Below are 24,488 nucleotides of genomic sequence, written 5' to 3'. Positions count from 1 at the left end.
CCCTCCTCAGGGGACCCGGGCTCTTCTTTCCCCACCCCTACAGCCAACCAGTGCACCACGACCAACCCTTTCCATCCCCAAACATCCCTCAAGTCCAGCCACTCCTCTCTGGCCTCCCAGCCACCAGCTAAGAGTTACCAGTTCCTTTCCTACCCCGGAACCCTGCTCAGACCCTTCCATGGCCCCCCAGATCTGGCCCCTCACTCTCTACACTCCCTCCCACCAAAAGGAGGCCCTTTTAGCTTCCGGCACACCCCAGGTACCTGACCCCCGCCTCTCCTGGATCATATTCATTGCAGCTCAAACATCTTTCCTCCTGGGTTGGAAGCCAGTAAGCACACCTGTGCTCCACTAGCCGTCACAAAACCATGTGGCCAGGGCGATTAGTATGTCTGCCTCCTCAGAGAGACCAAAGGTGCCGTGGGGCAGGGTCCAATCTAGCCCACCCAGCCTTGTGTCTCTAGCCCTGGCTCTGCTGGCTGGCACAGAGGAGATACCTAGTGAGCGACAAACGGATGAGTGAAGGGGATGTGACCAATGATGAAGTTTTGGGGTGATCGGGGATTCATGGGGTTTGGAATTCTTGAAAACACCCTTGGTGTAAAAAGATAATTTTATTAAAGCATGGGGACAGGACAGGGAGAGCTGCACTGGGGTCATGATGGGTAACTCATCATTATACCCTCAGGTTGGGAGGGGGTCAGTCAGGGATAGAGTAAGTCTCCAAGGAATTTTGGAAGCAAGGTTTCCGGGACTTTGAGGGGCTAGCTGTTGCTAGGGAAACACCATTTATTACTGTTTAATAAAACCTCAGTCATGAGACCCTTCAGATGTACACTGGGGGTCATAAGCTTGGAGTATGATTGCCAGCATATATCTTGGGGCAGTTGAGATACAGTAGACTTACAGGATCCTCGAGGTTGGGATAATGTTAAGATGCTCTTTTGCCCCCAGCAAAGTGTCATCCTTGAGGCAGCTGAGCTCCTAGAGGGAGGTCACTCTGCTGGTTTCAAGGACCTGTCAAAGGGCTGTAGGCATAAGGGAATTTAATTTTTCATTTGCCTTAGTTTCCCGCATCACCATGGCAAACACCTAAACCCCTTTCCTTTGTTCTTGGGTAGCCAGGAGTGTCCGAGGAATATCACACATATTCCCCCCGGTGGAGGGGGCCAGGGTGGGGGGCAGGGTGCTGTCAGCCTGTATTTGCCCTCAGCTTGCCCCATGCTCCCTCATCAACCAAGGCTGGGAGGGCTGTCCTACACAGGTGAGTCCTGAAGCTGCGGCAGGAAGTGGGTTTGGGGAGACGTCTGGGGCAGGAGACTGATAAGGCCAGCAGGTCCCCTGCAGAGACCCCAGACTTGTGTGGCCCCACTCCTGCCTTGAATCGCAAAGAGAGGGTCTCAGAGCCACGCACCAGAAAGGAACAGGAGTTAGAGACTCGAGCCAAATGGAGGGGGTGATTTAGGTGGATTCCTATAGGTCTCACCACCACCTCGGAGTCACACATTCCCCTTTAGCAAAGCCATTTGCCAGTCTTCCTGGGGACCACCATGGGTGTGAGGGAATCCAAAGGACAAGCCACGATGCACCTGCACCCGCCACTCTCAGCCAGCAGGGAGGATGCCTGTTGGTGGCCTTGTACTCCCCCCTCCCCTGGCTCCCCCAGCCTCCCACCACCCCTGCAGAGAGTGCAGGTTTCCCTGGGCCCTGCTGACCTGGAACCTCTGGCTATACAGCTCTCTGTGGGTGGTCCAGGCCTGCTTGGCTCCAGACCCCTCCCCGACCTCCCTGGCGGGCTTCCAGGCCTCAGAGGAAGCCACCGCCTTTGCCACCACAGTTACCACCGCCACCGCTGCTGCAGCGAAAATGCAATTACAGCAAACAGCCGTCGCCTCACTTGAGCCTCGCCATCCACACCTGGAACTAATTAACTTAATTAGGCCTTAATGAGCTACACTGGTCGGAAGGCCTATTTTTACTTAATTATCCTCTAATGTGCTTGGCATGGAGGAGCGAGGGACCTGGAGGACGGCTTTGGTGGTAGCAGCCACCTCCTCTCCCTGCAGAAGGGATACCCAGGAGTAATGCCCGTCTGCCATGAGTGGGCCCCAAGGAACTGAGAGTCTGGACAGGGGAGTGAGGCAGGGGCCATGGGCCACATGTGTAGGGACAGTGCCCCTCCCCCAGTCCCATCATTCTGGCTGTCCTGCCTCAGCTGAGGCTGAAGGGAATTACTCCTCCAACTGCCTCCAGTGGGGAGGCCGATGCCCAGAGACATCAGTGGCTTACTTGAGGACACAGCTAACTCGTGGTGATAGAGGTGAGTAGTCCCAGACACTCTGAAGGAGCATTTTAAGCCATGGTGGGGTCCTGTAAGGGTGGGCTCTAGCCCCTCCCACACCAGGCCTGGTAGGGGAGGGCAGAGGATCACCTGGACAGCTGGCCTCCAGGGTTTCCAGGGCAACACCATCCAGCCCATTTGGACCTTGGCTCAGAAAAGCCAACTTTGTGGAATCGGCTTACTTCTGCAGCCTTGGGGTGAGCTGAGGTGGTCTTGGCTCACCTGGAAGATATGAAGGAGGCATTGAAAGCAGGGTCCTTCCCAGCTGGCCCCTGCTTTGGTCCTTCTGGGGGCTTCCAGATGGTTGGCTCATTTGAATCTCTGGGCTCCTGGGGCTGGATGGGAACCTTGGTTCTTGTGTCTCTGCTAAAGATGAGTCAGCTCCCTTTGTCTCTGGAACTCCAGACTTAAACCTGACAACTATCTCCTTGGTGCCTCCAGCCCTATCCAGCACTCGATCTACCTCTCACTAACCAGTTCTTCCCACTATTCCCCTCTTCGGAAAATGGCCACGCCATTGGATCATGTGCTCAAGCCAGGAACCGAAGAGCTGCCCTGACAACCTTGGCACCCCATAGCCAACCATCAGGAGTCCCGTTGGCCCTGCTTCCAAACCACATCCCAGGTGCCATCTTCCTGCCCCCTCCCAGCAAGCACCCCAGTCCCGGCCGTCATCCTCTACCATCTGGACAGCCGTGCCCTGGTCTTCCAGCCTTCACACTGCTGCCACGGTGATTTTTAAAAATCAGTTCCCAGTTTAAACCCTTTAACGACTTCCCATCACGCACAGAATAAGTCCATGGGCCTCAGCCTGAGCTGTAGGGGCCTGCCTGCCTCCCTGATCTCATCCACCTCCTTTCTTCTCTTTTCCTTGCCCCAGTTATGTGAATTGTTCTTCAGTGCCTCAGGGACTTTGCACTTGCTGCTCATCTGCCTAGAATGCTCTTCCCCAAATCTCTGGATCCCTAAGATCTTGGCTTAAATGTCACCGTAGCCTTCCCTGGCCCTATAGCCTAACGTGTCCCCCAGCCCTAGCACCACACTCTGAGCAGTAGGATCTTCTGCATCACACTTGCATGATACTGTTCCTGTCTCTCACAACTGAAGTATAGGCTCCAGAGGACAGGGATTGCATCTGTCTTGGTCCCTACTGAATTCCCAGCCTAGAACACCATATGCCTAACACGTGAAGGGGACTTTTTGTTGAATGGATGTTAAGAGAATTCCTTGACCCTCCCACAAACAGCCAGAGTCCCCAGCCCTTTCCTCCAGCTCCCCAGAGCCTACCCGAATACCTCATGCCTGAGGATGGCATCCCCTCACCTACTCTGGCCTCCCAGCCTCTACTCACACTGGTACCCGAAGTACATCTTCTGTGGACTGAAAGCCTTGCCTCCCCCAGGCCTGGCAGGTGCTGCTTTTCCTGACCAGAAGGAGAGGGTCAGATTTCTACTCAGTGTGGCCCTTAGTCTTGGCTCTTCCTGGCACTTATCTTTGCCTACCCTTTGGAGGACACTCCTTAGGCCTGAGTCTGTCTGAACTCTGAGGTCATAATCCCCTGGAGGTAGTTACCCTCACCTCTGTCTGCCCATCCCTTCCCATCCCTGCCCCAGTAGCCAGGCCCAAGCTGTTTGGTCCATAGTCAGCAATTAGCAAACAAGTCAGCCCCACTCTGACCACACTGCTGTAGACCTAGGGAGGAGGTCAGATAAGAGCAGAATCCAGCCATCTGGGGGTATCACCTATAAGATGGGGCACCACTGATTGGGAGAGTCTAAGATGGCCCCCAGAGCCCAGGAATTCCCCAGTTCAGAAGGGCAGGAAGCCCAGCCTGGAACAGGCAGAATTGCCAGTCAGAGCTGTCTCCCCAGGGGCCCTGACCACTAGGCAGGGCCCAGGTGGGACATAAAGGGGAGGGACAGCTATGATGACATAATTTAGAAGGAGGTTAAACAGATGTCAAGGTGGGCCCCACCTTCCCGGGGGGGTTCTGGACCGTCCCAGGATGTGTGAGACCATGGGTCATAGACTCTCTCCTTTCACACAGGGAAACTGATGCCTGGGGGAGAGGATAGCCCAGGTGACTGAGCCAGGCAGGGAGTAGGATTGCTGAGGCCTGATTTAGGTTCCTCTTGGTGGCCCCAGAGCCTCAGTTTCCCTACTGGCACAAATGGTGGCACTGCCTCCCATCTTCCCTCACTTCCCTGCTCCCACTGCCCAGGAAAGCTGGGAGGCTCACTAAGGGGAAGGGAAAGCCATGGATGGTCTCCCTGCCTCCCAGCCTTGTGCAAGGGAGGGGAGGCTGAGGGAGCAGCAGTCTGGGGACCCCTATGATTCTCTGCCCCCTCTCAGAAAAAGGAGCCTATGGAGCAGGAGACCTCCCTGAGGCTGAGGGTGATCTGCCTGGGCTTGAGAAGTCTCCAGCCATGCTGGGCTGCCTCTTAGGGTCAGCGCTGCCATGATTGGCTCTACCACCTCGCTTGCTCTGAGCCTCAGTTTCCCTACTAGTCCAATGAGGATAATAGTAGTCATTCCAGTCCTTCCAGTCTGTGGCCTCATAGGGCCACCATGAGCAGCCACCAGGCCAGTGGATATGAGACGGTGGCTCCTGTGAGCAGCAAAGCCCTGAAGAGAGAAGACACATCCTGCTAAGGGTGGCATCTTAGGAGCAGAGGGGCCTGGAGTGCTCAGGCTCCCAGTCTCAGTCACCCCAGCCAAGCCAGAGCCCCTGCCCTGCCCTGGGGTTCTGGGGGTGATAGCATCTGTAAGCGATGGGAGAGGCAGGGTTGGCCAGGGACACCCTCAGCCCTGGCAACTGCCATTCTGCCCCCCCACCCCCACTGACTCTCCTGTCCTATGCTGTCTGTGGCTGCCTACAGTCACCCCACACACACAGTGGCTGCTGCCTGCCTGCCTCCCAAGCAGAGGCAGCTGCTCCGGCCTCCATGCTGGAACCAAAATTGAATGAGTTTTTCCACAATGTCGCCTCCCGCTGACGGCTCCTAATTGCATGTTGAAGCCATGTGATGGAGCCCAACTTACACTAATTATGTCATTACCCTAATTAAGTAAATAGTGTATGTGCTAATTGGCAGAAATCTCTTTGGGGGATGGGCAGGGGGAGAAGAGGCCGGTATACCCTGGGCTTTCACATGGGTGGGCTGGGGGTAACAGAGGTAGGGGATGCATTTCTTCCCTTGGTTCTACAGGTCCTGCAATCACCCAAGGGTTTGGGGAGCACCCTTAGCCTCCACCCCGGACAGGCTTGCCCGTGCTCCAGGGGAAGAAGCACAAGGTGCTAAATAGGTGGTCGGAGACCCAAGCCGGAGGCCTGCCATTGCCCTAACAGGCTTAGCCTTAAACAAGCCTTTTCCCTCTCTCGGGTAGATCCCCTTGCCCAACCCCACCACCACCTCAGCCAGCCCAGAGCCTGTGGACTCTCAGACAGTGGGCACAGCGCTGCCATAGAGAATCAATATCCTGGCAGGACTAACCATGCCACTGCCATCCATCTATGGGGCATCAGTTATATGCCTGGCCTGGGGCAGCAGGAAGGAGAGAGGCTGATGACAGAGCCAGATGTCTGGCTCAGATGTCTCTCAGATCTCGGGTAGATCCCCTTGCCCAACCCCACCACCACCTCAGCCAGCCCAGAGCCTGTGGACTCTCAGACAGTGGGCACAGCGCTGCCAGAGAGAATCAATATCCTGGCAGGACTAACCATGCCACTGCCATCCATCTATGGGGCATCAGTTATATGCCTGGCCTGGGGCAGCAGGAAGGAGAGAGGCTGATGACAGAGCAAAGCCGTAGGCCCTGATACAGCACCAGTGTGAACCAGTAAAGGAACAAACAGGGCTGGCATTCCCCAGAAGTCATGTGATGTGGGAAGATCTAAGGAAGTCTGGAGGGCTTCATGGAGGAAGAGGAATTCACCTATAAGGGAGAGGAAATCAGGGCTTCAGAGCTCAGATCATCTTTCACCATGTGATTTCCACCCCCCAAATTTATAAGTTTATTATTATGACATTCATTTCATTTCATTTTATTGTACTTGATACAAGAGGTTTTAGTTGTTGTGTGTGTGTTTTTTTTTAAGTAAGCTCTACACCCAACATGAGGCTTGAACTCATGACCCCGAGATCAAGAGTCACATGCTCCACCAACTGAGCCAGCCAGGTGTCCCTCACCATGTGATTTTTTTTTGTAAGTTTACTTATTTATTTTGAGAGAGAGAGAAAGAGAGAAAGAACAAGAGAACAAGTGGAGGAGGGGCAGAGAAGGAGGGAGAGAGCCAATCCCAAGCGGGCTCCATGAGTATAGAACCCGACACAGGGCTCGAACTCATGAACCAAACCTTAAGATCATGACCTGAGCCGAAATCAACTGTCAGATGCTTAACTGACTGAGCCACCCAGGCGCCCCTCACCATGTGATTTTTAAATGCCACACTTAACCGTAACCTTCAGATGGGGGTTAGGAGGGATAAGAGAGAAGTCATCTGAAGGACAGCTCCACATGGAACTCCAACACATGTAAGGGCACTGGGGGACAGAAGGAATGCCAGCCCTGTGTCAGAGACCATCGCATGACCAGGGCCCCCATTCTGCCCTACCTAAGCCAATTAGCATGGATCAGCTATCAAGTGGGGGCCCCTATCCCTGCCCTGTCCCTCATGGGGCTGTGGAGAGGGTCCAAAGGCAAGAATTCAAAGCCGTGGCACTGGGCCTGGGGCTAGGGCCTCCAGCAGCTGAGGCTTCTCAAGCCAGGGAGTGGCTTCTCCACTCCCTGAGAGCCAGGATGGGCTTCTCAAGCCCATCTCCTGAGTGTGCCCAGCTGCCACAGCGTGGGTATCCCTGCTCTCCCAGCTTTACCCCACCCACCTCCTGCCAGCTCCACAGACATATGCTGCAGCTCCACACCCAGCAGACACCACAGGCTTGCTCTGGTGGGCAATGGCTTCCTGCTTCTCAGGCTGAAGGAGCAGAAAATGAGTGGTGCCTAGCCCTGGACCAGCCAGACTCTCAGGTGGCCTTGGCCAAGGGCCTCCAGTTCTCCAGGCCTCGAGCTCCTAGTAGGTGATGTCCGCTCATTCCTTGCCTGTTCCAGACCTTCATTCACTCCGCACAACGTGGCCTGGGCTTCCTCAGACTGGCTCCAGGAGCCAGAAATAGATAGGAAACCATCCTTTCAGCCATCATGCCTGTAACTTTACTCTCAAATGGTCAAGAAAAAAATTATGATCTCTTTCTCTCTCTTTCTTATACACACACACATACACACACACACACACACACACACACACACACACACACATACAGAGAGAGAGAGCGCAAATACATACAGAAAGCAAGTGAAGCAAAATATTAACAATAGTTGCATATGGCCAAAAAGGGTATACGCGTCTTAGACTATTCTTATTTTGACAACTTTTCTGTAAGTTTGAAATTATTTCTAAATAAAAAGTGGAAGGAGGGAACAAAGGATGGAAGGAAGGGAGGGAGAGAGGAAAAGGGGGAAGGAAGATTCTTTCCTTTCTCTAGATTCCAGGCTACTGGAAGGTGTAGCTAGACCAGTGGCAGCTGGGTTGATGCGGCCCTGCTTGGTGGGGCTAGGTGGACTTCCCTGAGGCGGTGGTAGGGAGTAGGGCATGCAGAGACTAAGGGGCATGTAGCTCTCACCCTTTCCGTGCAGGGTGGGATGGGGGGGGGGGGTGCTGAGTGTCTTCCTCTCTTCCAGTCATAGCATCAGGCCAGCCCACGGCTCCCTCCCCTTCTCCTGCTCTCCAGAGAATGAAAGTGCTCTGGAATTTCTATAAGGAGTCTCCAGTGGGACAAGAAGAGGAACTTCTTTTGGTCAGAAGGCTTAGGAGGGCATTCTGTGCCTCTGGGCATGAAAGGAGACTGGGCCAGCCCAGGGCACCGTACCCAGGACCAGAGAGGGATGGGACAGCTCTGGTTAAGGCCAGCCGGCCTTCCCTGCCCCGCTGCAGCACTATCACAGACTTGTGCCTGAGCAGCCCATACTAGCCTCCCTGGTGCCCTTGGCTGTCACAGCAGTGCTTAGAAGGGAAGTGGCTCATTATCCTCTCCCGTCCCTGGCAGAACTGTGGGGTGTGCAGAGGGAGGCCTTTGCTGCTGATGGGCCTGTTGAGGGGCAGGGCTCTGGACCTGCCTGGCCTCATCCCCGAAATGTCCCCAGCTCCCCACACCCTTCATCCCCATCCCTCCCCTTCCCCCACAGTGCCCACCACCCCTCCACCTCCCCTGCATCCCCAAATCCCAAATGCTTTTCCCTAAAAGGGGACTTGCCCCACCCGGCTCTCGGGCCAAGCTTCAGACCCCATCAACCATCCCCTCCCGCAAAGAGACAGCAACGCGGTCATCCTGATATGTGGTCAGTCCCTGCAGCCACTGTGTTCCGAACTCTCTCAGAAGGAAGGGGCCCTGCCCACTCTCATAGCCCATCCCCTCTTCCCTTGACCTCAGGCTGCCACTTCAGAGCCTGGACCGCCCCAGAGTGGACCTGCCCTCCATTCAGGAGACTCTGTCCAGGACGCTCAGGACTGCGGCACCCAGAGGTCAGCGGGGGCTGATTCCTCCACTCGGACACCTTTGTTCTTCTCCCGCCTTTGTCCCCAGGCCCCGTCCTCCCAGCCAGCCCACCCACCAGCCCAGCCCCTTAGCCCTCGCCTGTCGGCCCACCTCTCCCTCCCATTCCTCTTCGTGGCCTTTGCCCACCCAAGTGCCAGAGCAGGCAGAGGACGGGTGGGGCCCCCTGCCCACCCCACCCGGCCCAGCCCCCAGCCCGCAGCTGCCCGCAGTCCTGCCTGTCACCCGGCTCCCTCTCTGGCCCACGCCCCTCACTGCGCTGGCCCCTCGAACAATCTCTCCCCTTCGGGTCCCCTCCCCACTTCCTCTCCCCTCCGCGCCGGCCCTACAGTCCCGGGAGTCAGGCGCGATCTCCCTGCGTTCCCCTCCCTCCCGACTCCTCCCTCACCCTCTCCCTTCTCTCTTCCCCTCCAGCCTCCGCTCCTTCCCGCTCACTCACCCTCTCCCTCTCCCGCTGCCCCCCTCTCTCTCCCCCACCTCTTTGTTTCAGCAGAGAACTGGCTCCTCGGGACAGTTCCCACACTGCAGTGCCTCTGGTGCGGAGACAGCGCCACCGCCACCGAGGTGAGCGGGGAGCCGGGACGCCGGGCGCGGCAGCCAGAGCTTTGGGGGGCGGGCAGGTGGGGACGCCGGCAGTCCGGTGCGGCGCCTCCCGGCCAGGGGCAGCGGGCACAGCAGTTGGAGTGCCTGATGCCCTGGCGGTCAGCAGGACCCAAGGGCAGAGGGGCAGCCAGTTGGCTGCCAGGGGCAAAGCTGCTCGGGAGCTGGCAGGCTCTTTCCCTGACCTGGTGCCTGGCTTCTGCCGGTGGCCTTGGGCTGAGGGGGACGTGCAGGGGGGCCTGATTGGGTGGGCGGGGGCTGGTCTGCCCGGAGTAGCCACCCCTGAAGGTTCGAATGTATGCCCAGTCCTGGAGTCAGGGCTCTGAACCCTGCCTCTGGCAGGGCTGTGGCTGTGAGGTTGCCCACAGGGCTGTGACCCTTGAAGTGTCTGTCCCTGCTTGGGTTTTGGTTGCTGGTCAGGGATGTGCTGGGCTGCTCCCACTGCCCAGGTGGGGGGTGTGGGCAGAGAAGGAGAGATCTGCCCCCTGCCAGTCTGGCTGTTTTCACCCCATGCTCCTGACCACCAGACCCACAGAGGTACATGCGGGGAGGGACACTTCTCCCTCTGCTAGGGGTCTCTGACCAACTCCCTCAAAACAGGAACCCCAGGATGGCTTCACCCACGGTAGCGAACAGTAGGGATTCAGGCCAGAGCCCAGAGATGTTCCTGTGGTCAGCTTCCTGAACTGGACAGGGAGGAAAGTGGGGGGCAGGGGGAGGAAGAGAATAGGTGGAGACAGAGCCCTGGCTCTTTCGCGAGACTACAAGTGCAATTACTGGAGATGACCCAGGGCTACCAGGAGATCCAGAGACCCTGAAGCTGGGCAGGTGGGTGGGAGTGGATGGAGGGGGCAGAAGCCACTGCTGGGGCCCCGCCCCCTTCTCAGCTGGAGCTAGGGATGGAAAGGCAGAGCTACACGGGGACAGAGTGTGTTGCCCACACTTCTCCAGAGAGGCCAGCAGGGTGGCTCTGCTGGCTGCCAGAGGAGAGACAGGAAAGGCTGGGAGTATGCAGGGGCCAGGGGGTGGATCTCCGCAGTGGGATGCATCCTGGGGGTCCAGCCTCTGGCTATCTGGCCAGGGCAGAGCCAGGTCCTACAGCTGCCTGAACCCTCAAGGAGTCAGCAGTGGACAAGATTGTGGGGGGTAGTGACCCATAAGGCAGAGCTGCCAGTGGTATTTGTCCCCCTAGCACTGGTCAGATGGGGTACTTGTTTCCAGGAGCTAACTCTCCCTTGCCCTCTTCCCTAGCCAGAGCCTCCTCATCTGAGCAGGCAACAATCCCAGAAGGACCAACATGTACAGAGAGGTGGAATCAGAACTATGGCCATCAAGTATCAAGGGCCCAGGTGGTCCTCCATAGCCCAACCCATCCAGCCTCTACAGTCTCAAGGGCAACCCAAGCCAGGGGAAGTAGGAGAACAAAGCCCCAGGACTGGTCCCAGTGATTACCCAGAGAGCAGTCATCCCTGTCTCAGGAAGAAAGGCCACTCTTCCTGGCCTGGACTCAGCTCACCACAGCTCTGTGACCCCACTCTCATGCAGTGGCCTGCCTAAGCCATTGGCTTTACCCTGAGTGGTCTGTCAGTATCCCCCCACCCCTACACACCCCTGCTCTCCCCTAGCACACCCCAAATTCTCTCACTCAGCTAGGGTCTCCTAGCCTGCAGTGAAGCCAGGTCTCCCCCACTGCAATCTGGGCCTCATCATGTCCCTCACATGTGCTCCAGATCCAGAGGGATCAGACTGCCCTCTCCATTTTTTTTCTGAGACACAAGGGGGCTCTCTCCCAGGCTGGGTCAGCTTACTCTAGCCTCAGCTGACCGCCCCACCCCCCCGCCACCATACATTGGTTCTGTGACCTCTCAGGACACTGTGCACCCCAGAAGCCATTTAAAACTCAAATACCAGCCCCTGTGAGTGCCAGCCCAGTGCCAGAGGGCCTCAGTCAGTGAGCACCAAGGCCTTACTGAGAGGATGCACCTCTCCCTCACCTGTGGCAACTCCTCCACCTCCCTGCACATCCCCAGGCATCCCCCACCCCTGCAGTAAGGAAGGCCTCAGCATCTGTCATGAAACAGCCTCCCAGCATCGCTCCTTGCCAAAATCCCCATGAGGCTTGCCACCACTGTCAATGTGAAGTCCAACCTTTCAGCCAGCCAGGCACACAAGGCCCTTTGCCAATTGGCCTCTGCCAGCCTTTATGGCCTCCTTGCTTGACCAGATCTCCAGTAGGTAACCAGACCAAACTGTGTCCTCACCCTAGGGTGGAGCAGAGCATGACTCAGAGGCCCGTTCAGGAACTGGCTGTGGGTTGAGCTGGACACACACGTGCTCACACGTGTCCCCCCACACACACCCATATGGATATGCATATGAATGCACATGCACACCTGTGTAGAAGCCCATCCCCCAACTGCACGTGGTTTTCTACCAAATTGTACCCGCAGTGGAATGTGGAATCTGCACCAGGAAGGGACTGATGAATCTGTTTTATGGTTCCCAAGGGTAGTCATGTCACCATCTGCAAGCCCTTGAGAAGCAGCAGGGAAGCAAGAGTGGATCCCTGACTCTGGCTGAGCTCTCTCTGGGTCCCAGGGTCTCTGAGCCCCTGTGAGTGGGCAAGCAGGTCCTGACCAGGCTTTCCTTCTGGTTCTGTGGCAGACTTGCTGTGCAGCCCCAGACAAGCCACCTTCCCTCTCTGTTTCTCCAGCTATAAAACAAAGGGATTTGGGCTAGCTGATACCTAAGGGCTGTCCAGGTGCACTGCCCAGCTGTTTTCAGTTCATGCCAAGTACAGGGAATGAAAGGGCCTATAAAGGTGGCAGCAGTGGGGGAGGGGGGCACCCTACATAGCAAGTGCCTCCAGCTGGGAATGGAAATGAGGTGGGCACAAGGGCAAGAAGAACCTGAGCCAGGACAGACAGAAGTAAAGAACCACAGGATGGGAGCAATTATGACCCATATCTGAAATTTATGGAGCAAATAGTTAAGTCCTATTGAACAGTCACCATACAGCGTTTATCTCGTATTTGCATCTAGATTGAGGCCAAGTAGATCTTTTCTCATCTTGGGGATACCAAATGAGCAAATCTAATGGGCCAGGCCCAATCCAGCCCCTGGCCTCCCAACCCCCACAAACATAAGTGTAGGGCAAGGGCCAAGGCAGCACAGGAGAGACCTCTGGTGAGACCCCACCCACACCCAAACCCCTCAGCAGGCATGCAAGAGACCTAGTGTACAAAGCAGCACATCCCTATCCCCGGCCACGCACATCTGTGTGCTCACATGCCAACACACACACACACACACACACACACACACGCCGTAGACAAGGCAGACAAGGCCCTGCCCTCCTATCCTGCTCTTGCCTGGAACTTGACACCCAGCACCAACAGTCATGTCCGCATAGGCAAGGATTGACACAGACAGGGCATATCTAGAGGTTACCAGAGGAGCAACAAGGCACAGGCATTGCCACGTGGGGGCAACATTCCCTAGACTATGACATCCCCCGCCCCGTCAGTGGGAACTCCATGCCAATACAGAAAGAAAGGAAACGGTGCCCTGCATCACAGAGGGGTGCAAACTCCCCTCTTCCCTAAGCCTCCCTGGCCTCCAGAGCCTGGCTCACATTGTTGACTTCACCTTGTCCCCAGGTCATGAACAGTCTGCAAGCTGGGCTGTCCAGAGCCCAAGTGGGTAAGGGAGGCTCTTCCCAGGGGGAGAGCATGCTAGCCTTGGCCCAGAGCCCCTCACACCCTCAGAGAGGAAGGGATACCTGGGGTGGATGAGGGGGCCAGCAGGAGCAGCCCCAGGCCTCGCTGTTCTCTATGGCTTTTTATTCCTATGTGATTCTACTGCTCACTCATATAGGGATTGGAGCCGTGGCGCACGGCGGGGGCGGCCAGCGAGGGCTCGGATCCTGAGCAAGGGGGCCCAAAGAGAGGTAGCTGCTAGCCTAGCCAAGGGAACCTTTCCTCTGTTGCTCTCCCTACCCCCACCCCCACTGACCTCTTCCCTGGCCAACTGTAACAGGAGAATGGGCAGGTGGGCTGCTGGATCCCATCAGTACTCTGACCCACTATCTCAGCGCTGGAGACCACCACTGCAAGGCTGGCACTGGGAACTGGACTGTGTCCCAGAGGAGCAGCTAAAGGAACTGGGATGTTCCACCTGGAAAAATGGGCCTGACACAAGAAAACAAGGTCCAGAATCCTATGTGGCTGAGAGTAGCCCGTGGGCAAACAAAGGGCAGATCAGCCAAAGAAGGTGTGGTCTGTGCCTAAGGGTTTTCCAAACACAGAAGGGAAGGACAGACTTAGTGAGTAGTAAGCATTCACCCAGCAAGGCACAGAGCAAGCAGAAGCTGGAGATTGCAACAGGGAGGCCACAGGGGAGTCACAGTTGGGTAGGTGGCCAGTTGCTTTCAGACCCCACAGTCTGCAGTCCTTAGGCCTGTCCTCCTTCTCTGCTTGTCCCCATTGAATGTGTCAGAAGCCAGGCTCAACCTTCCTAGGCTCCTGTTTAAGTGAAGCAAGTGCTGAGTATACCATGCAGAGCGGGGTGTGGGGAACTCCTGTAGGGTCTTAGCGCTGGGGCTGCAGGCTGATCCCACTCCCCTTCCCAGCAGTTCTGGGTGAGTCTTCGCTCAGAGGGAAAACACATGGAGAACCCATAGTGTGGTTCTTTTTATTTGCAGTCCTTGCTTTACCCCACAGAAAGGACACTCAAGAGCTCAGCAGAGGGGCTGCCTGGGGGTGGGCGGGGAGAAGACTGGGAACAGCAAACTGGCTAAGGGGCTCATCCCAGTCCTCAGAGATACCTGCTATCTGTCCACAGCAGAAAGTAGGGAGAAGAGAGCCCCCATCTGCCAGTCCGGTTGGAGGAATGAACACAGAGCAGAAGCCATGGGTGTGAGGTATAAGGGCCAACCAAGCAGCCTGGGCCAAAGAAAGAAGGAACCCTAAGGCCTGGTGAGGCCTTGGGGACCAACCCTGGTCGGCCCCAGGATGCTGTCCTGTAGGCCTCCTCTGTACTCCTAAAACACAACCTACACCATCACCGTGGCCGCAGGAACAGGAGGTGGGCGTCCATGACATTGGTGCCAGTCAGCCCTGTGTGCAGCAGGTGCACCCCACCACGAAAGCAACGGAAGAAGGTATGTGAGTCATTGTGAGATAGGAAGGTGGCCACGTCCAGGCCCTCAGCGGCAGCCTGGCTGGCCAGCTCAGGCATGACCCAGGCCCCAGCGGCCTCTGTGGGGCCATCCTGCCCATCGGTGCCGCCACTTAAAAACAGCACATCTACAGGCCCCAGTGGCCGTCGTCCCAGCTCTACTCCAACACGCAGGGCCAGTTCCTGGTTCCGGCCACCCTTTCCTGAGCCCTGCAATTGCACTGTGGGCTCACCACCAGCCAGCAGGCAGACGGGGCCCCTGGCCCTCACCACAGCCTCCAGAGCCTCCTTCAGCTGCAGGTCTGGGAGCTGGAGCTCAGCTGCCAGCTCACGGAGTTGTTCAGCCTCCTCTGCAGAGGCTCCAGCCCCAGCCAGAGTGAGGCGGGTTCCAGCTACCTGGGCGAGCAACCCGTAGAACCGGGCTATACTTTCCACATCACCCTGCATGGCTGCGCTCAGCACCACAGCCTGGTACCCCAGCGCCTCAGCCTGCCGCTGGGCCTCGGCCAGCGCCAGCGCGTTGGAGCCAATGATCACGTTGAGTACGTGACCACAAGTGTGTGGCCCATGAGGGTCAGAGTCAGCCCGAGCCAGCACAGTCTTCACGGAACGTGGCAGGGCAGCACGAAGGCCGTAGCGATTGAGGATGTGCAGGCAATCTTGCACGTTGTGGACGCTAGCCACAGTGGGGCCGCTGGCGATCACCTCCACAGGGTCCCCCACCACGTCTGACAGAATCAGGCTCACCACCTGGGGTGGGGTCGCAGAAGCAAGGCTCAGTCCCTCCTGGCCCTCACCCTACAGCCACTGAGGATAAACCACCACACGCCCCCTACCATGTATTCACACACCCTCACACTGCCCAGTGCATTTTCTTACCCACTCTCTCAAGGGGGTTTGTAGAACATGTGGCCACTTGGACCCCCCCCATTCCTCTCTGAGGCCCCTCTCAGCTAGCCCTGTGGACTCCCACACCAGGCCCCTGCCAATCTGTCTGCTGTTCTAGGCTTTCATCTCCCTGGTGCATGTGGGCTCCTCCAGCCCAGGGCTGCCTGGGGTAGAAGCAACCCATGTACCTGGGCAGGGTAGGCAGCCCGAGCCAGCCCCCCACCCTTGAGCTGGGACAAGGCCTTCCGGATTGTGTTCAGCTCCTGGATGTTGGCTCCACGGGCCGCCAGCAGTTTGGTGAGTGTCTGCTTTTCCTCCAGTGTGACGGGTGGGATAGGGGCTGGCAGCAAGGCTGAGCCCCCACCTGCAGAGACAGTGAAGAAGTTGGGCAGATGGGACAGAACTGCAAAGGAACCTCCCCACTCAGGGAAGCAGGCAGGCAGTGCCCACATTAGGGAAGGGGATGCTGGAAAGGTGGGGTTAGGGTGCCCCCGTGTGGACATGCAGTGACCGTGTGTACAGTCACCACACCCTGGGCCCCTGAGGCTGTGCCCTGCCTTAGGGTAGCCTAGGTCCCAACAGGCACTAAAAGAACTATTCCGTAAGAACTTGGAATAGGGGCTGCCCCTCATCCAGGAGGAGACAGTGAGACCAAGGAGAGGCTCCGTGGGAGCTAGAGACCTGGGTTCTAGCCCCAGATCACATTGGCAAGAGAGCAGCAACAGCAGGGACGTTTTCCCTGCAACACCCTGAGTTAGATGTTCCCTATGTACCCCCTCATGGTCACCCAACAGGGTCAGTCAGGGGAGGACCCCACAGCTCCGGGGAGGCCAGATACAATACCCAGGGCCACCTGGGGGTCAGTCATCCAGGTTCCTTACTGCTTCCCTTGCTCTTTTGACCCCGTGGGCTCAGACCAACCATCTCTCACAGACCTGGTATTTGGAACCACCACCACCATCCCCCAAACTGTCCTGAATGAGCCAATCTGGCACCCATACCTGAGATGAGCACAAGCAGTAGATCGTCAGCCGTGAGGCTTTCAGCCAGCTGCCGGATGGCCAGTGCGGCCCGGAGTGCATCACGGTCTGGGAGGTTGTCCTCTGCGCCCTCAAATACCTGGACACAGCTGTGTGGCTTCAGCAGCATCTCCCTGAAGAGACAGAACAGACAGCAAGAGATGGGGTGAGCTCCTCTCCTTCCACCTGATTTCCCAGCTGTACAGGTGAAGGATGCCAACTGGCACCCATCCTGGAGCCAATCTAGACCCAGAAGGAAAGGGATGCTGGTGAGGGAGGGAGGCCCGATGGGGCCTGAGTTTGGCTTAGCTTCCCTGCCCGATGGACAGTGGGCAGCAGCCCCCCAAGGCTCCTTACTGTTTGCCAGCATGCTCCATGGCAGCACGGATCCCCTTGGGAACGCTGATCACACCCTGCACGAGATGCTGGCCCAGTAGCTCCTCAGCTGCAGCTGCCATGCCCAGCACAGCCTTGCCAAAGCCCACCAGGTAGAGGTTTTGCCGCAGCTGAAAGCTCCGGTCCCGCACCTTCAGCTGCCCACCACCAGGATCCAAGGACAGTGCCCGGTGCAGCATGGGGCCTGGAAGCACGGCACCCACAGCGCTCTCAAACAGCTGCCGTGCCTGCTCCGCGAGGGCCATGCCACTGGCCAGCCGGACCACTGCGCCACCCAAGAGGAGTGGGCGCAAGGGGGCTCGGGCCAAGCAGGGCAGGACCTGCAGGACTGCAGCCATGCCCCACTGTTCTCAGCACCACCTGGCACCCATGGCTGCCTAGGGGGAAGAAGCACCAGTAAGGCCGCTGCAAGACCAGAGTCACCCCCACCACCACCACCACAGCTACCTCTCTGAGGGCTTGGGGCCGCTGGACCCCACAGTGGCTGCTGCAATGGGCCATCTGCCAGTCCAAGACTTTCTGAGGCCCTCAGCTGCCTCATCTAACTCCAGTTCTCGGAGCCCAAGCCCGCCACCTACCATGTCCTTCTCTTCTGCAGGCTCTACTCTGGCCCTCTGGACACTCTGCCCCGGGTCCAAAGGTCCTGTTAGCCGAGCCCTCCCCTAGGCCACCCGCTTCGGCTGAGAGTTAATCATTCATAGAGGGAGCAATTCCTCTCATTGGGCTCCCGCCCCACCCCTTTTCCACCCCCTTCACTTCTAAGCCCTCGCCCAGGAGCAACACCCCTTTCTGGCACTCCTTCCTTGCCTGTTTACCACTTCTGTTGCCAAGAGGCTGCCGGCTGTCCCACCAACTGACCCTGAGCCCGATGACCTGTAGCCTGCTCAATTTCATTAGCTCATGGATCTGGTCTGGGAAGCCTAGGTCTGTGTGGGGAGGCTGTAGGCTCACAGGAGCACTGACAGGCAGACCCAGAGCACATCCTCAGGACACACAGCCTGAGGAATCCCAGTGCTCAAGGCCAGTCCAGCAAAAGGTTTGGGTTCAAGCAAGAAATGGCAGCAAAGACTGGCACATGATGGAACCTCAGATAAGTCCCTAGACACCACAATAAGGCCATATACCTTGGGGCCCACATTGCAGGACAAAAAAGGACACCCTTCCACCTACTTGGCTAGCTAGACCCACCTCTGCTAAGAACATGCCTTTCACTCTGACCTAACAAGACAAGTCTTGGGTCACACCACCCACAGGAGTGAGAGCCGAGTGTCTGGAGCAGGAAAGGCCAGGCTTCCAGAACTGAGGCCAGTCAGTTTCCCCACTGGGCAAGGTAAAGGCTAAAGTAGCCTCAGGGTGAAGGTCAGGAGGCTGTAAAGGAATTCAGGGACAATAAAGCCCCAAAGAGCTCATCTCTAAAAAAGGAATCTGCTTGGGGCGCCTGGGTGGCGCAGTCGGTTAAGCGTCCGACTTCAGCCAGGTCACGATCTCGCGGTCCGTGAGTTCGAGCCCCGCATCGGGCTCTGGGCTGATGGCTCGGAGCCTGGAGCCTGTTTCCGATTCTGTGTCTCCCTCTCTCTCTGCCCCTCCCCCGTTCATGCTCTGTCTCTCTCTGTCCCAAAAATAAATAAATAAATAAAAAGAAAAAAAAAGGCATCTGCTTTAACAATGCCCACCATAAATGCTGCCAGCTGACTGCACAAGTATGCACAGAGCAGGGGAAGGAGGCTGGGAATCAGGCTTCAGCCCTACCAAAGAGACAATTCCTTTTCTCTCACTGGACCTCACATACAAAATGAGAGGTGGGATGAGAAGATTAACGCTTTCCCCTTGACATCCTTGGTCTCTCTGAAGCTGCCCACTGTTAACACAGAAAACCCTGAGCCCCACTTTATCCCACACTCAAAAAACCTAACAATGTGTAGTCCTCAGCCACTTAGCCAGCATGGTTCTCAGCTTTCCCGTAAGACCAATGCTGCCTGACTCCAGCATTAAAAGGAACACAGAGGGTACTGACATATGGACTCTGAAAAATGGGCTCAACTTTTGCCAGGAAGCCCCTGGGGATGGCCCATTAGGCTAGGAACCAAAAGCGGCTTAGAATCTAGCAATAGCCTGACAGCCTGCATGAACTTTGTACCTCTTTCCCAGATGGACACAGGCCTTGCCACAGTACACCAGAGCTCAGGGGAGGGAGGGGGAGAGGGGTGTTCAAGGCAAAGGTTGCCAGTTAAAATATAAGATGTATTTGAATTTCAAATAAATCAGATCTTTTCTTTCTTTCTTTTTTTTTTTTTTTTTTTTTTTTTGAGAAAAAGAGAGAAAGAGCAGGGGAGGGGCAGAGAGATGGAGAATCCCAAGCAGGCTCTGCCCTATCAGCAGAGCCTGACCAGGGAGCTCAATCTCACCATCCTGAGATCATGACCTGAGCTGAAATCAAGAGTCCTACGCTTAACTGACGGAGTCACCCAGGTGCCCCTCAATTAGGGATTTTTAAAATACAAGTATGTTCCATACAATATTTGAGGCACACCTACACTAAAAAAAAGTTACCTATCTGAAATTAAATTTTAACTGCACGTCCTGTATTTTTACTTGCTACTCTTTATTCACACACCCTCTCTCCTAAAACTCCCAGGTACTCCAGAGATAAATCCGGAAACAACGAGAAGACCCTCCTTGACTCCTCCCCGCCACCAAGTGGGGCTGGAGCCACTTCCGGCCTTTTCCTGCCCGCACATGCTCCGGAAGTAATGTCATCCTCTACCGGCGCGTTAGACCTTTCCGAGGGAACTTCGCTGCCGCGTGATGTCCGATAGTGACCCGAGAAATAATGGCCCGCCACCACCTGGACCCGCCACTGCCCGGCCCAAGGACTTCTTCCGTGGGCCCTCGCGCCGTGGATTTACCGCCCCACCGCTCTGGGTCGCGGCTTCCGGTGCCGGAGACCGGAAGTACTCGCGGGTAGGGCGGAGCGGAATCAGGAAGTGTGGGGTGAGAGGGGGCGGGGTTGGGGTGCTGCGGGGCGCAAGCTGCCGTGGGAAGGGGGTGTGAGGTTTGTGCGAGTGCGTACTAAGGCGTTTCCTCCGCTCGGACTTTTGGGAGGCTTGGGTGGAGCCACCTTCAAGCTGTATTGCTTTCATCTCTGCAACGGGGGCAATAATCTCTGACTCACCCAATTGCCGTAAGCGTCCCCTCCTTTATCCCGTAGGATCCCATCAGTCAGCAAATACATTCCTTCCTCCTGTTAGGTGCCCGGTAATAGACTGAGCAAAGGGACTGAGAATTACGATTTCCCCACAATTCACCCTTTCTGGAGCCAGATTAAATCATCCCGGCTCCTCTCCACCTCTGTAATCCCACAACTCTTTTGTGTTCACCCCTCTCCTCCGTGGCCAACCAATTGCATGAACCTCGAGCACACAAGCTGCCTGTAAACATGAATGACCCTGGGTCTCCCTTACTCTCTCCATTCTCAGCCTGTGTCCACCCTTGAGCCTGACTTGATGCCTTCCCGCATTCAAAAGACAAGTCCTGACCAGACTCCAAAGACACAAAAGAGTTGTTTTTTTTTTTTTTTTTTTTTAACTGATATTCTCCTGGGGAGATGGGGGGAGGGAGTTACATCACAAATCACACAGCAGACTTTCTAAAAATCTTAAAACATATCCCCACCACCACCACCAGTTTCCTTTTGCAGCTGCCACATCTCTCCATAGGTCTCCAAACCATGCTCTGTTCTCATGAACTCCTCCTAACCCCTTCCCATCTGTCTCCCTGGATTTTTCTTTCCAATTATAACAGAGGACCTTTTATTCCCTGTCACCCTCTCCCAAACTTCCCCTCTCCATCATCAAAACAAAGGCACCTTCAGGAGAATCTGCCCTCCTTAGATGTGGGGAGATTGTCAATACTTAAAATTTCAGTTTTTCCTTGCTGATAGTAAGTAGTCTTGGTTCAGCTTGCATTTATTCATTCCTCCAGCATTCAGCAGACATTCCCTGACTTTCTATGTAGGTCAAATGCTACAGCTACTGGGATGAGTAAGAAATGGTACTTTGAGTTGAGAATTTTACTCTGCTTTCATAATTGCAGACCCCCATTACTAGAAGGAATGTATATTTGAGCACCTCTCTCATTATTTAGTGCCAGAGACTCATGAACAAATACCATTTACCATGCCAATGCTGTTCTGTCAGACTGTAAGCAGGAAGACTAATTATACCCATATCCTTCTCCCACCCCACTACTCACAAGATGTATTTAACAGCAAGGTTTAAATGCCCACTGGACTCTTGAGTTCTTGGAAGGTGGTGACTTGGTCTAATTTATATTTGCATCTCTACTGCCTTGCATAGGACCAGGCACTAATAAAAGCTGGAATTTCTATATTTTTTATCTCCCACCCCCACTTTCTTTCTTCCTTTCCTTATTTTTTTAACAAATTAACAAGAGAACAGTGAAGTAAGTACTCAGCTACAAAGTGCTGCAGACCCAAAGTAGAAAATATTTCACAAAAGGAAAAGAAATGGGGCGCCTGGGTGGCTCAGTCGGTTGGGCGGCTGATTTCGGCTCAGGTCATTATCTCACAGCTCGTGAGTTCAAGCCCTGCGTCGGGCTCTGTGCTGACAGCTCAGAGCCCAGAGCGTGCTTCAGGTTCTGTGTCTCCCTCTCTCTCTACCCCTCCCACGCTCACGCTCTGTCTCTCTCTCTCAAAAATAAATAAACATTAAAAAAAAATTTTTTTTAAAGGAAAAGAAATAATGGTAATAACAAGTAGAAGCCTTCATGAAGCAGTGGGATTTGGATCTAAGAAAACAATTGGGCTCATCAGAATGCATACACATACCTTGATAGTAGGCATGAATATGCCTATAGTCTTTTTAAGTGCACTTTGACAGTAAGTATCAATGTCAAAAATGAGGGGGCGCCTGGGTGGCTCAGTTGGTTAAGTGTCTGGCTTCGGCTCAGGTCACGTGTGAGCCCTGCATCCGGCTCTGTGCTGACAGCTCAGACAGAGCCTGGAGCTTGCTTCGGATTCTGTGTCTTCCTCTCCTTCTGCCCCTCCCCCACTGGTGCTCGCGCGCGCGCTCTCTCTCTCTCTCTCTCTCTCAAAAATAAACATTAAAAATTTTTTTAAATTAAAAAATGTGACAGGCAACTTCAGTACGAGGAAATAACTGGTTGTGTAGACAAAGATGATGTAGGGAAGGAAAAAGACTTTGTCCTCTATTCTCTTAGTTTCAGTGGTTGAGGCCCTACGAACTAAATTGACAGAAGACAGATCAACAGAGGGAAAAGTTTATTTCATATGTATATGAGGGGACTCAGAGAAATGAAGTAAAAACCACAAAGAGGCCAATAGGCCTGAGAGCTTATATATATATAATATATATATATATATATATATATATATATATATATACCAGTTTAAACAAAAAGCAATAAATTTGAAAGATGTGATGAGACAAAAGATATATATATAAAATATATATATATTATATATATGGAACTAATAGAAGATAAGGATTGCTGTTAGTAAGATTTGTTTGTACAGATTCACCTTTGGCATTGGCTCTCCCTCTCCTGGTACAGGGAGGACTCTTTCTCATTGGAAATTTATATCCTGCTTTTATGTAGGAAGGAGGAGGGCAGGGAGCCTTTTCTGCATCTGTCCTGAAATTTCTTCAATTCAAAGTAATCCTTATGCCAAAGTGGCATATTTTGGGATGGCATATTCTGATCCCCTTTAAATGGACATGAGATATCCAGCCCAGAGTTGTTGTGAGTATAGAGCAATCTAAATATCCATTGAGAAGATAATTTATACAAATAAGTTATAGTACTTCTAAACAGGTATTTAAAATGGTATTCTAATATTATTAGGGCTTACATATGTGTTACTTTTTGCAATGCTATTCTATGTTTAAAAAAAACTGTTGAAAAGATAATTTACCGACTGGGTGGCTCAGTCGGTAGAGCATGTGACTTTTGATCTCGGGGTTGTGAGTTTAAGCCCCACATTAGGCATAGAGCTTACTTTAAAAAAAGAAAAACAACCATTTAAGTCAAATATATAAGCCTTCTGCATTATTCGAGCAAGCTGAAGGAAAGAAGGCATGTACTGGGGTACATTACTTACACCCTATTGAGGGAGAATTTACTGAATTTATTCATCAGATTAAGCTTTAATTAAAAATTTTTTAAGTTTATTAGTCTTGAGAGAGAGAGGAGAGAGAGAATCCCAGGTAGGCTCCCACTGTCAGTACAGAGCCCAACGTGGGGCTCGAACTCAAGAACTGTGAGATCATGACCTGAGCCAACATCAAGAGTCGGATAATTAACCAGCTGAACCAGCCAGGTGCCCCTGGATTAAGCTTTAATTTGAATGTTCCCTTTTAAAGTTTTTTTTTTTAATGTTTATTTATTTTTGAGAGAGAGAGACAGAGACAGAACACGAGTGGGGGAAGGGCAGAAAGAGAGGGGGAGAAACTGAATCTGAAGCAGGCTCCAGGCTCCGGGCTGTTAGCACAGTGCCCGACTCAGGGCTCGAACTCACGAACCGTGAGATCATGACCTGAGCCTAAGTCAGACGCTTAACCAACTGAGGCACCCAGGTGGCTCTAAAACATCCCCTTTTAGAGCAAAGGAAGAGGTTGTTCCTGGGTGAGGTTAGGTCATCACTGACCAGGGGAAGATGGCAGTAATGGTACCCATCTCCACTAACAGTGCTGCATCTCAGGAATTCAACATGGGTGAAGTACTTGGTCCCCGTAACTCTGAAATCTGCACACCACCACCCCCGGCCCCGCTCCCCGCACACAAGCTCAAAGAGGTCATCAGGGTAGTGAATGGTACAAATTTGTGAGATCAGTGCTCAGTCTTGGGCTTTCTGACCTTGGAACTTTGCTGTAAATAAGCCCTGCTTGTTGAGAAAGCTGATCACAAATGACTGCAGCCGTTTGAGGTTTCAGATGCCCATGGAGGTTTGGAGTGTTAGTGCACATTGCCAGTCCAGCAGAGTCAGCAGCCGTCCCCCTCAAGTCCCTGTCCCTCTATCGACATTCACCCTGTTATCCTCCAACCTCAAACCATGGTGGTGTGTGCTAGTGCTATTTACCACCTAAGTCCAGTTCTCTCCCCTTCCAGCACTTCCTGGCCCTCTTGTGGTTGAGAAGAGTCATTCAGCTAGTTATGGCCAACCGGTGGCATAGCGAGTAGAAGTGGTGTGGTTCATTTCTGGGCAGTTAACTGCCCAGGTGAAACCTTCCTGAGCATTTTCCCCTTGGGCTTAGCAACTGACAACCTTCAAGATGGTGGCTTTTTTGCCAACCTAAAACCTGAGTGACAGATGGGAAGAGCCATCCTGCTAACCCACAAAGGACAGGTATTGAAAATAGAAAGTAGGGGCGCCTGGGTGGCGCAGTCGGTTAAGCGTCCGACTTCAGCCAGGTCACG

At 54.4% G+C, this 24,488-nt stretch overlaps 1 protein-coding gene across 6 annotated transcripts; it reads right to left on the bottom strand.

Annotated features, from left to right (window-relative positions):
* Window positions 1-12,509: 12,509 nt before the first annotated feature.
* Window positions 12,510-19,973, bottom strand: GLYCTK (glycerate kinase). Of its 6 annotated transcripts, none has more exons than XM_047841561.1 (5): window positions 19,940-19,973; window positions 16,995-17,410; window positions 16,620-16,771; window positions 15,807-15,982; window positions 12,510-15,480 (listed from the first exon to the last, which is right to left on the bottom strand). In XM_047841561.1, exons 2-5 carry the CDS (start codon window positions 17,369-17,371, stop codon window positions 14,614-14,616), a joined length of 1,572 nt encoding a protein of 523 aa, XP_047697517.1. In that variant the 5' UTR covers window positions 17,372-17,410; window positions 19,940-19,973; the 3' UTR covers window positions 12,510-14,613. The 6 variants fall into 6 exon arrangements, with proteins under 6 accessions (XP_047697517.1, XP_047697511.1, XP_047697495.1 ...); XM_047841555.1 differs by lacking the exon at window positions 19,940-19,973 and adding an exon at window positions 19,798-19,921; XM_047841539.1 differs by lacking the exon at window positions 19,940-19,973 and adding an exon at window positions 19,770-19,918.
* Window positions 19,974-24,488: the final 4,515 nt, after the last annotated feature.

Source organism: Prionailurus viverrinus, chromosome A2, assembly GCF_022837055.1.
Source record: "Prionailurus viverrinus isolate Anna chromosome A2, UM_Priviv_1.0, whole genome shotgun sequence".
Lineage (NCBI taxonomy): Eukaryota > Metazoa > Chordata > Mammalia > Carnivora > Felidae > Prionailurus > Prionailurus viverrinus.
This window is presented reverse-complemented; position numbering and strand designations above follow the sequence as displayed.

Bases quoted from the DNA above. Each gene is read 5' to 3' on its own strand.
- GLYCTK (XM_047841561.1), bottom strand. From the start codon at position 17,371: ATGGCTGCAGTCCTGCAGGTCCTGCCCTGCTTGGCCCGAGCCCCCTTG. The intron at 16,772-16,994 runs GTAAGGAGCCTT...CTGTCTCTTCAG, and splicing joins ATGGAGCATGCTGGCAAACA to GGAGATGCTGCTGAAGCCAC. The intron at 15,983-16,619 runs GTATGGGTGCCA...CTGTCTCTGCAG, and splicing joins ACTGCTTGTGCTCATCTCAG to GTGGGGGCTCAGCCTTGCTG.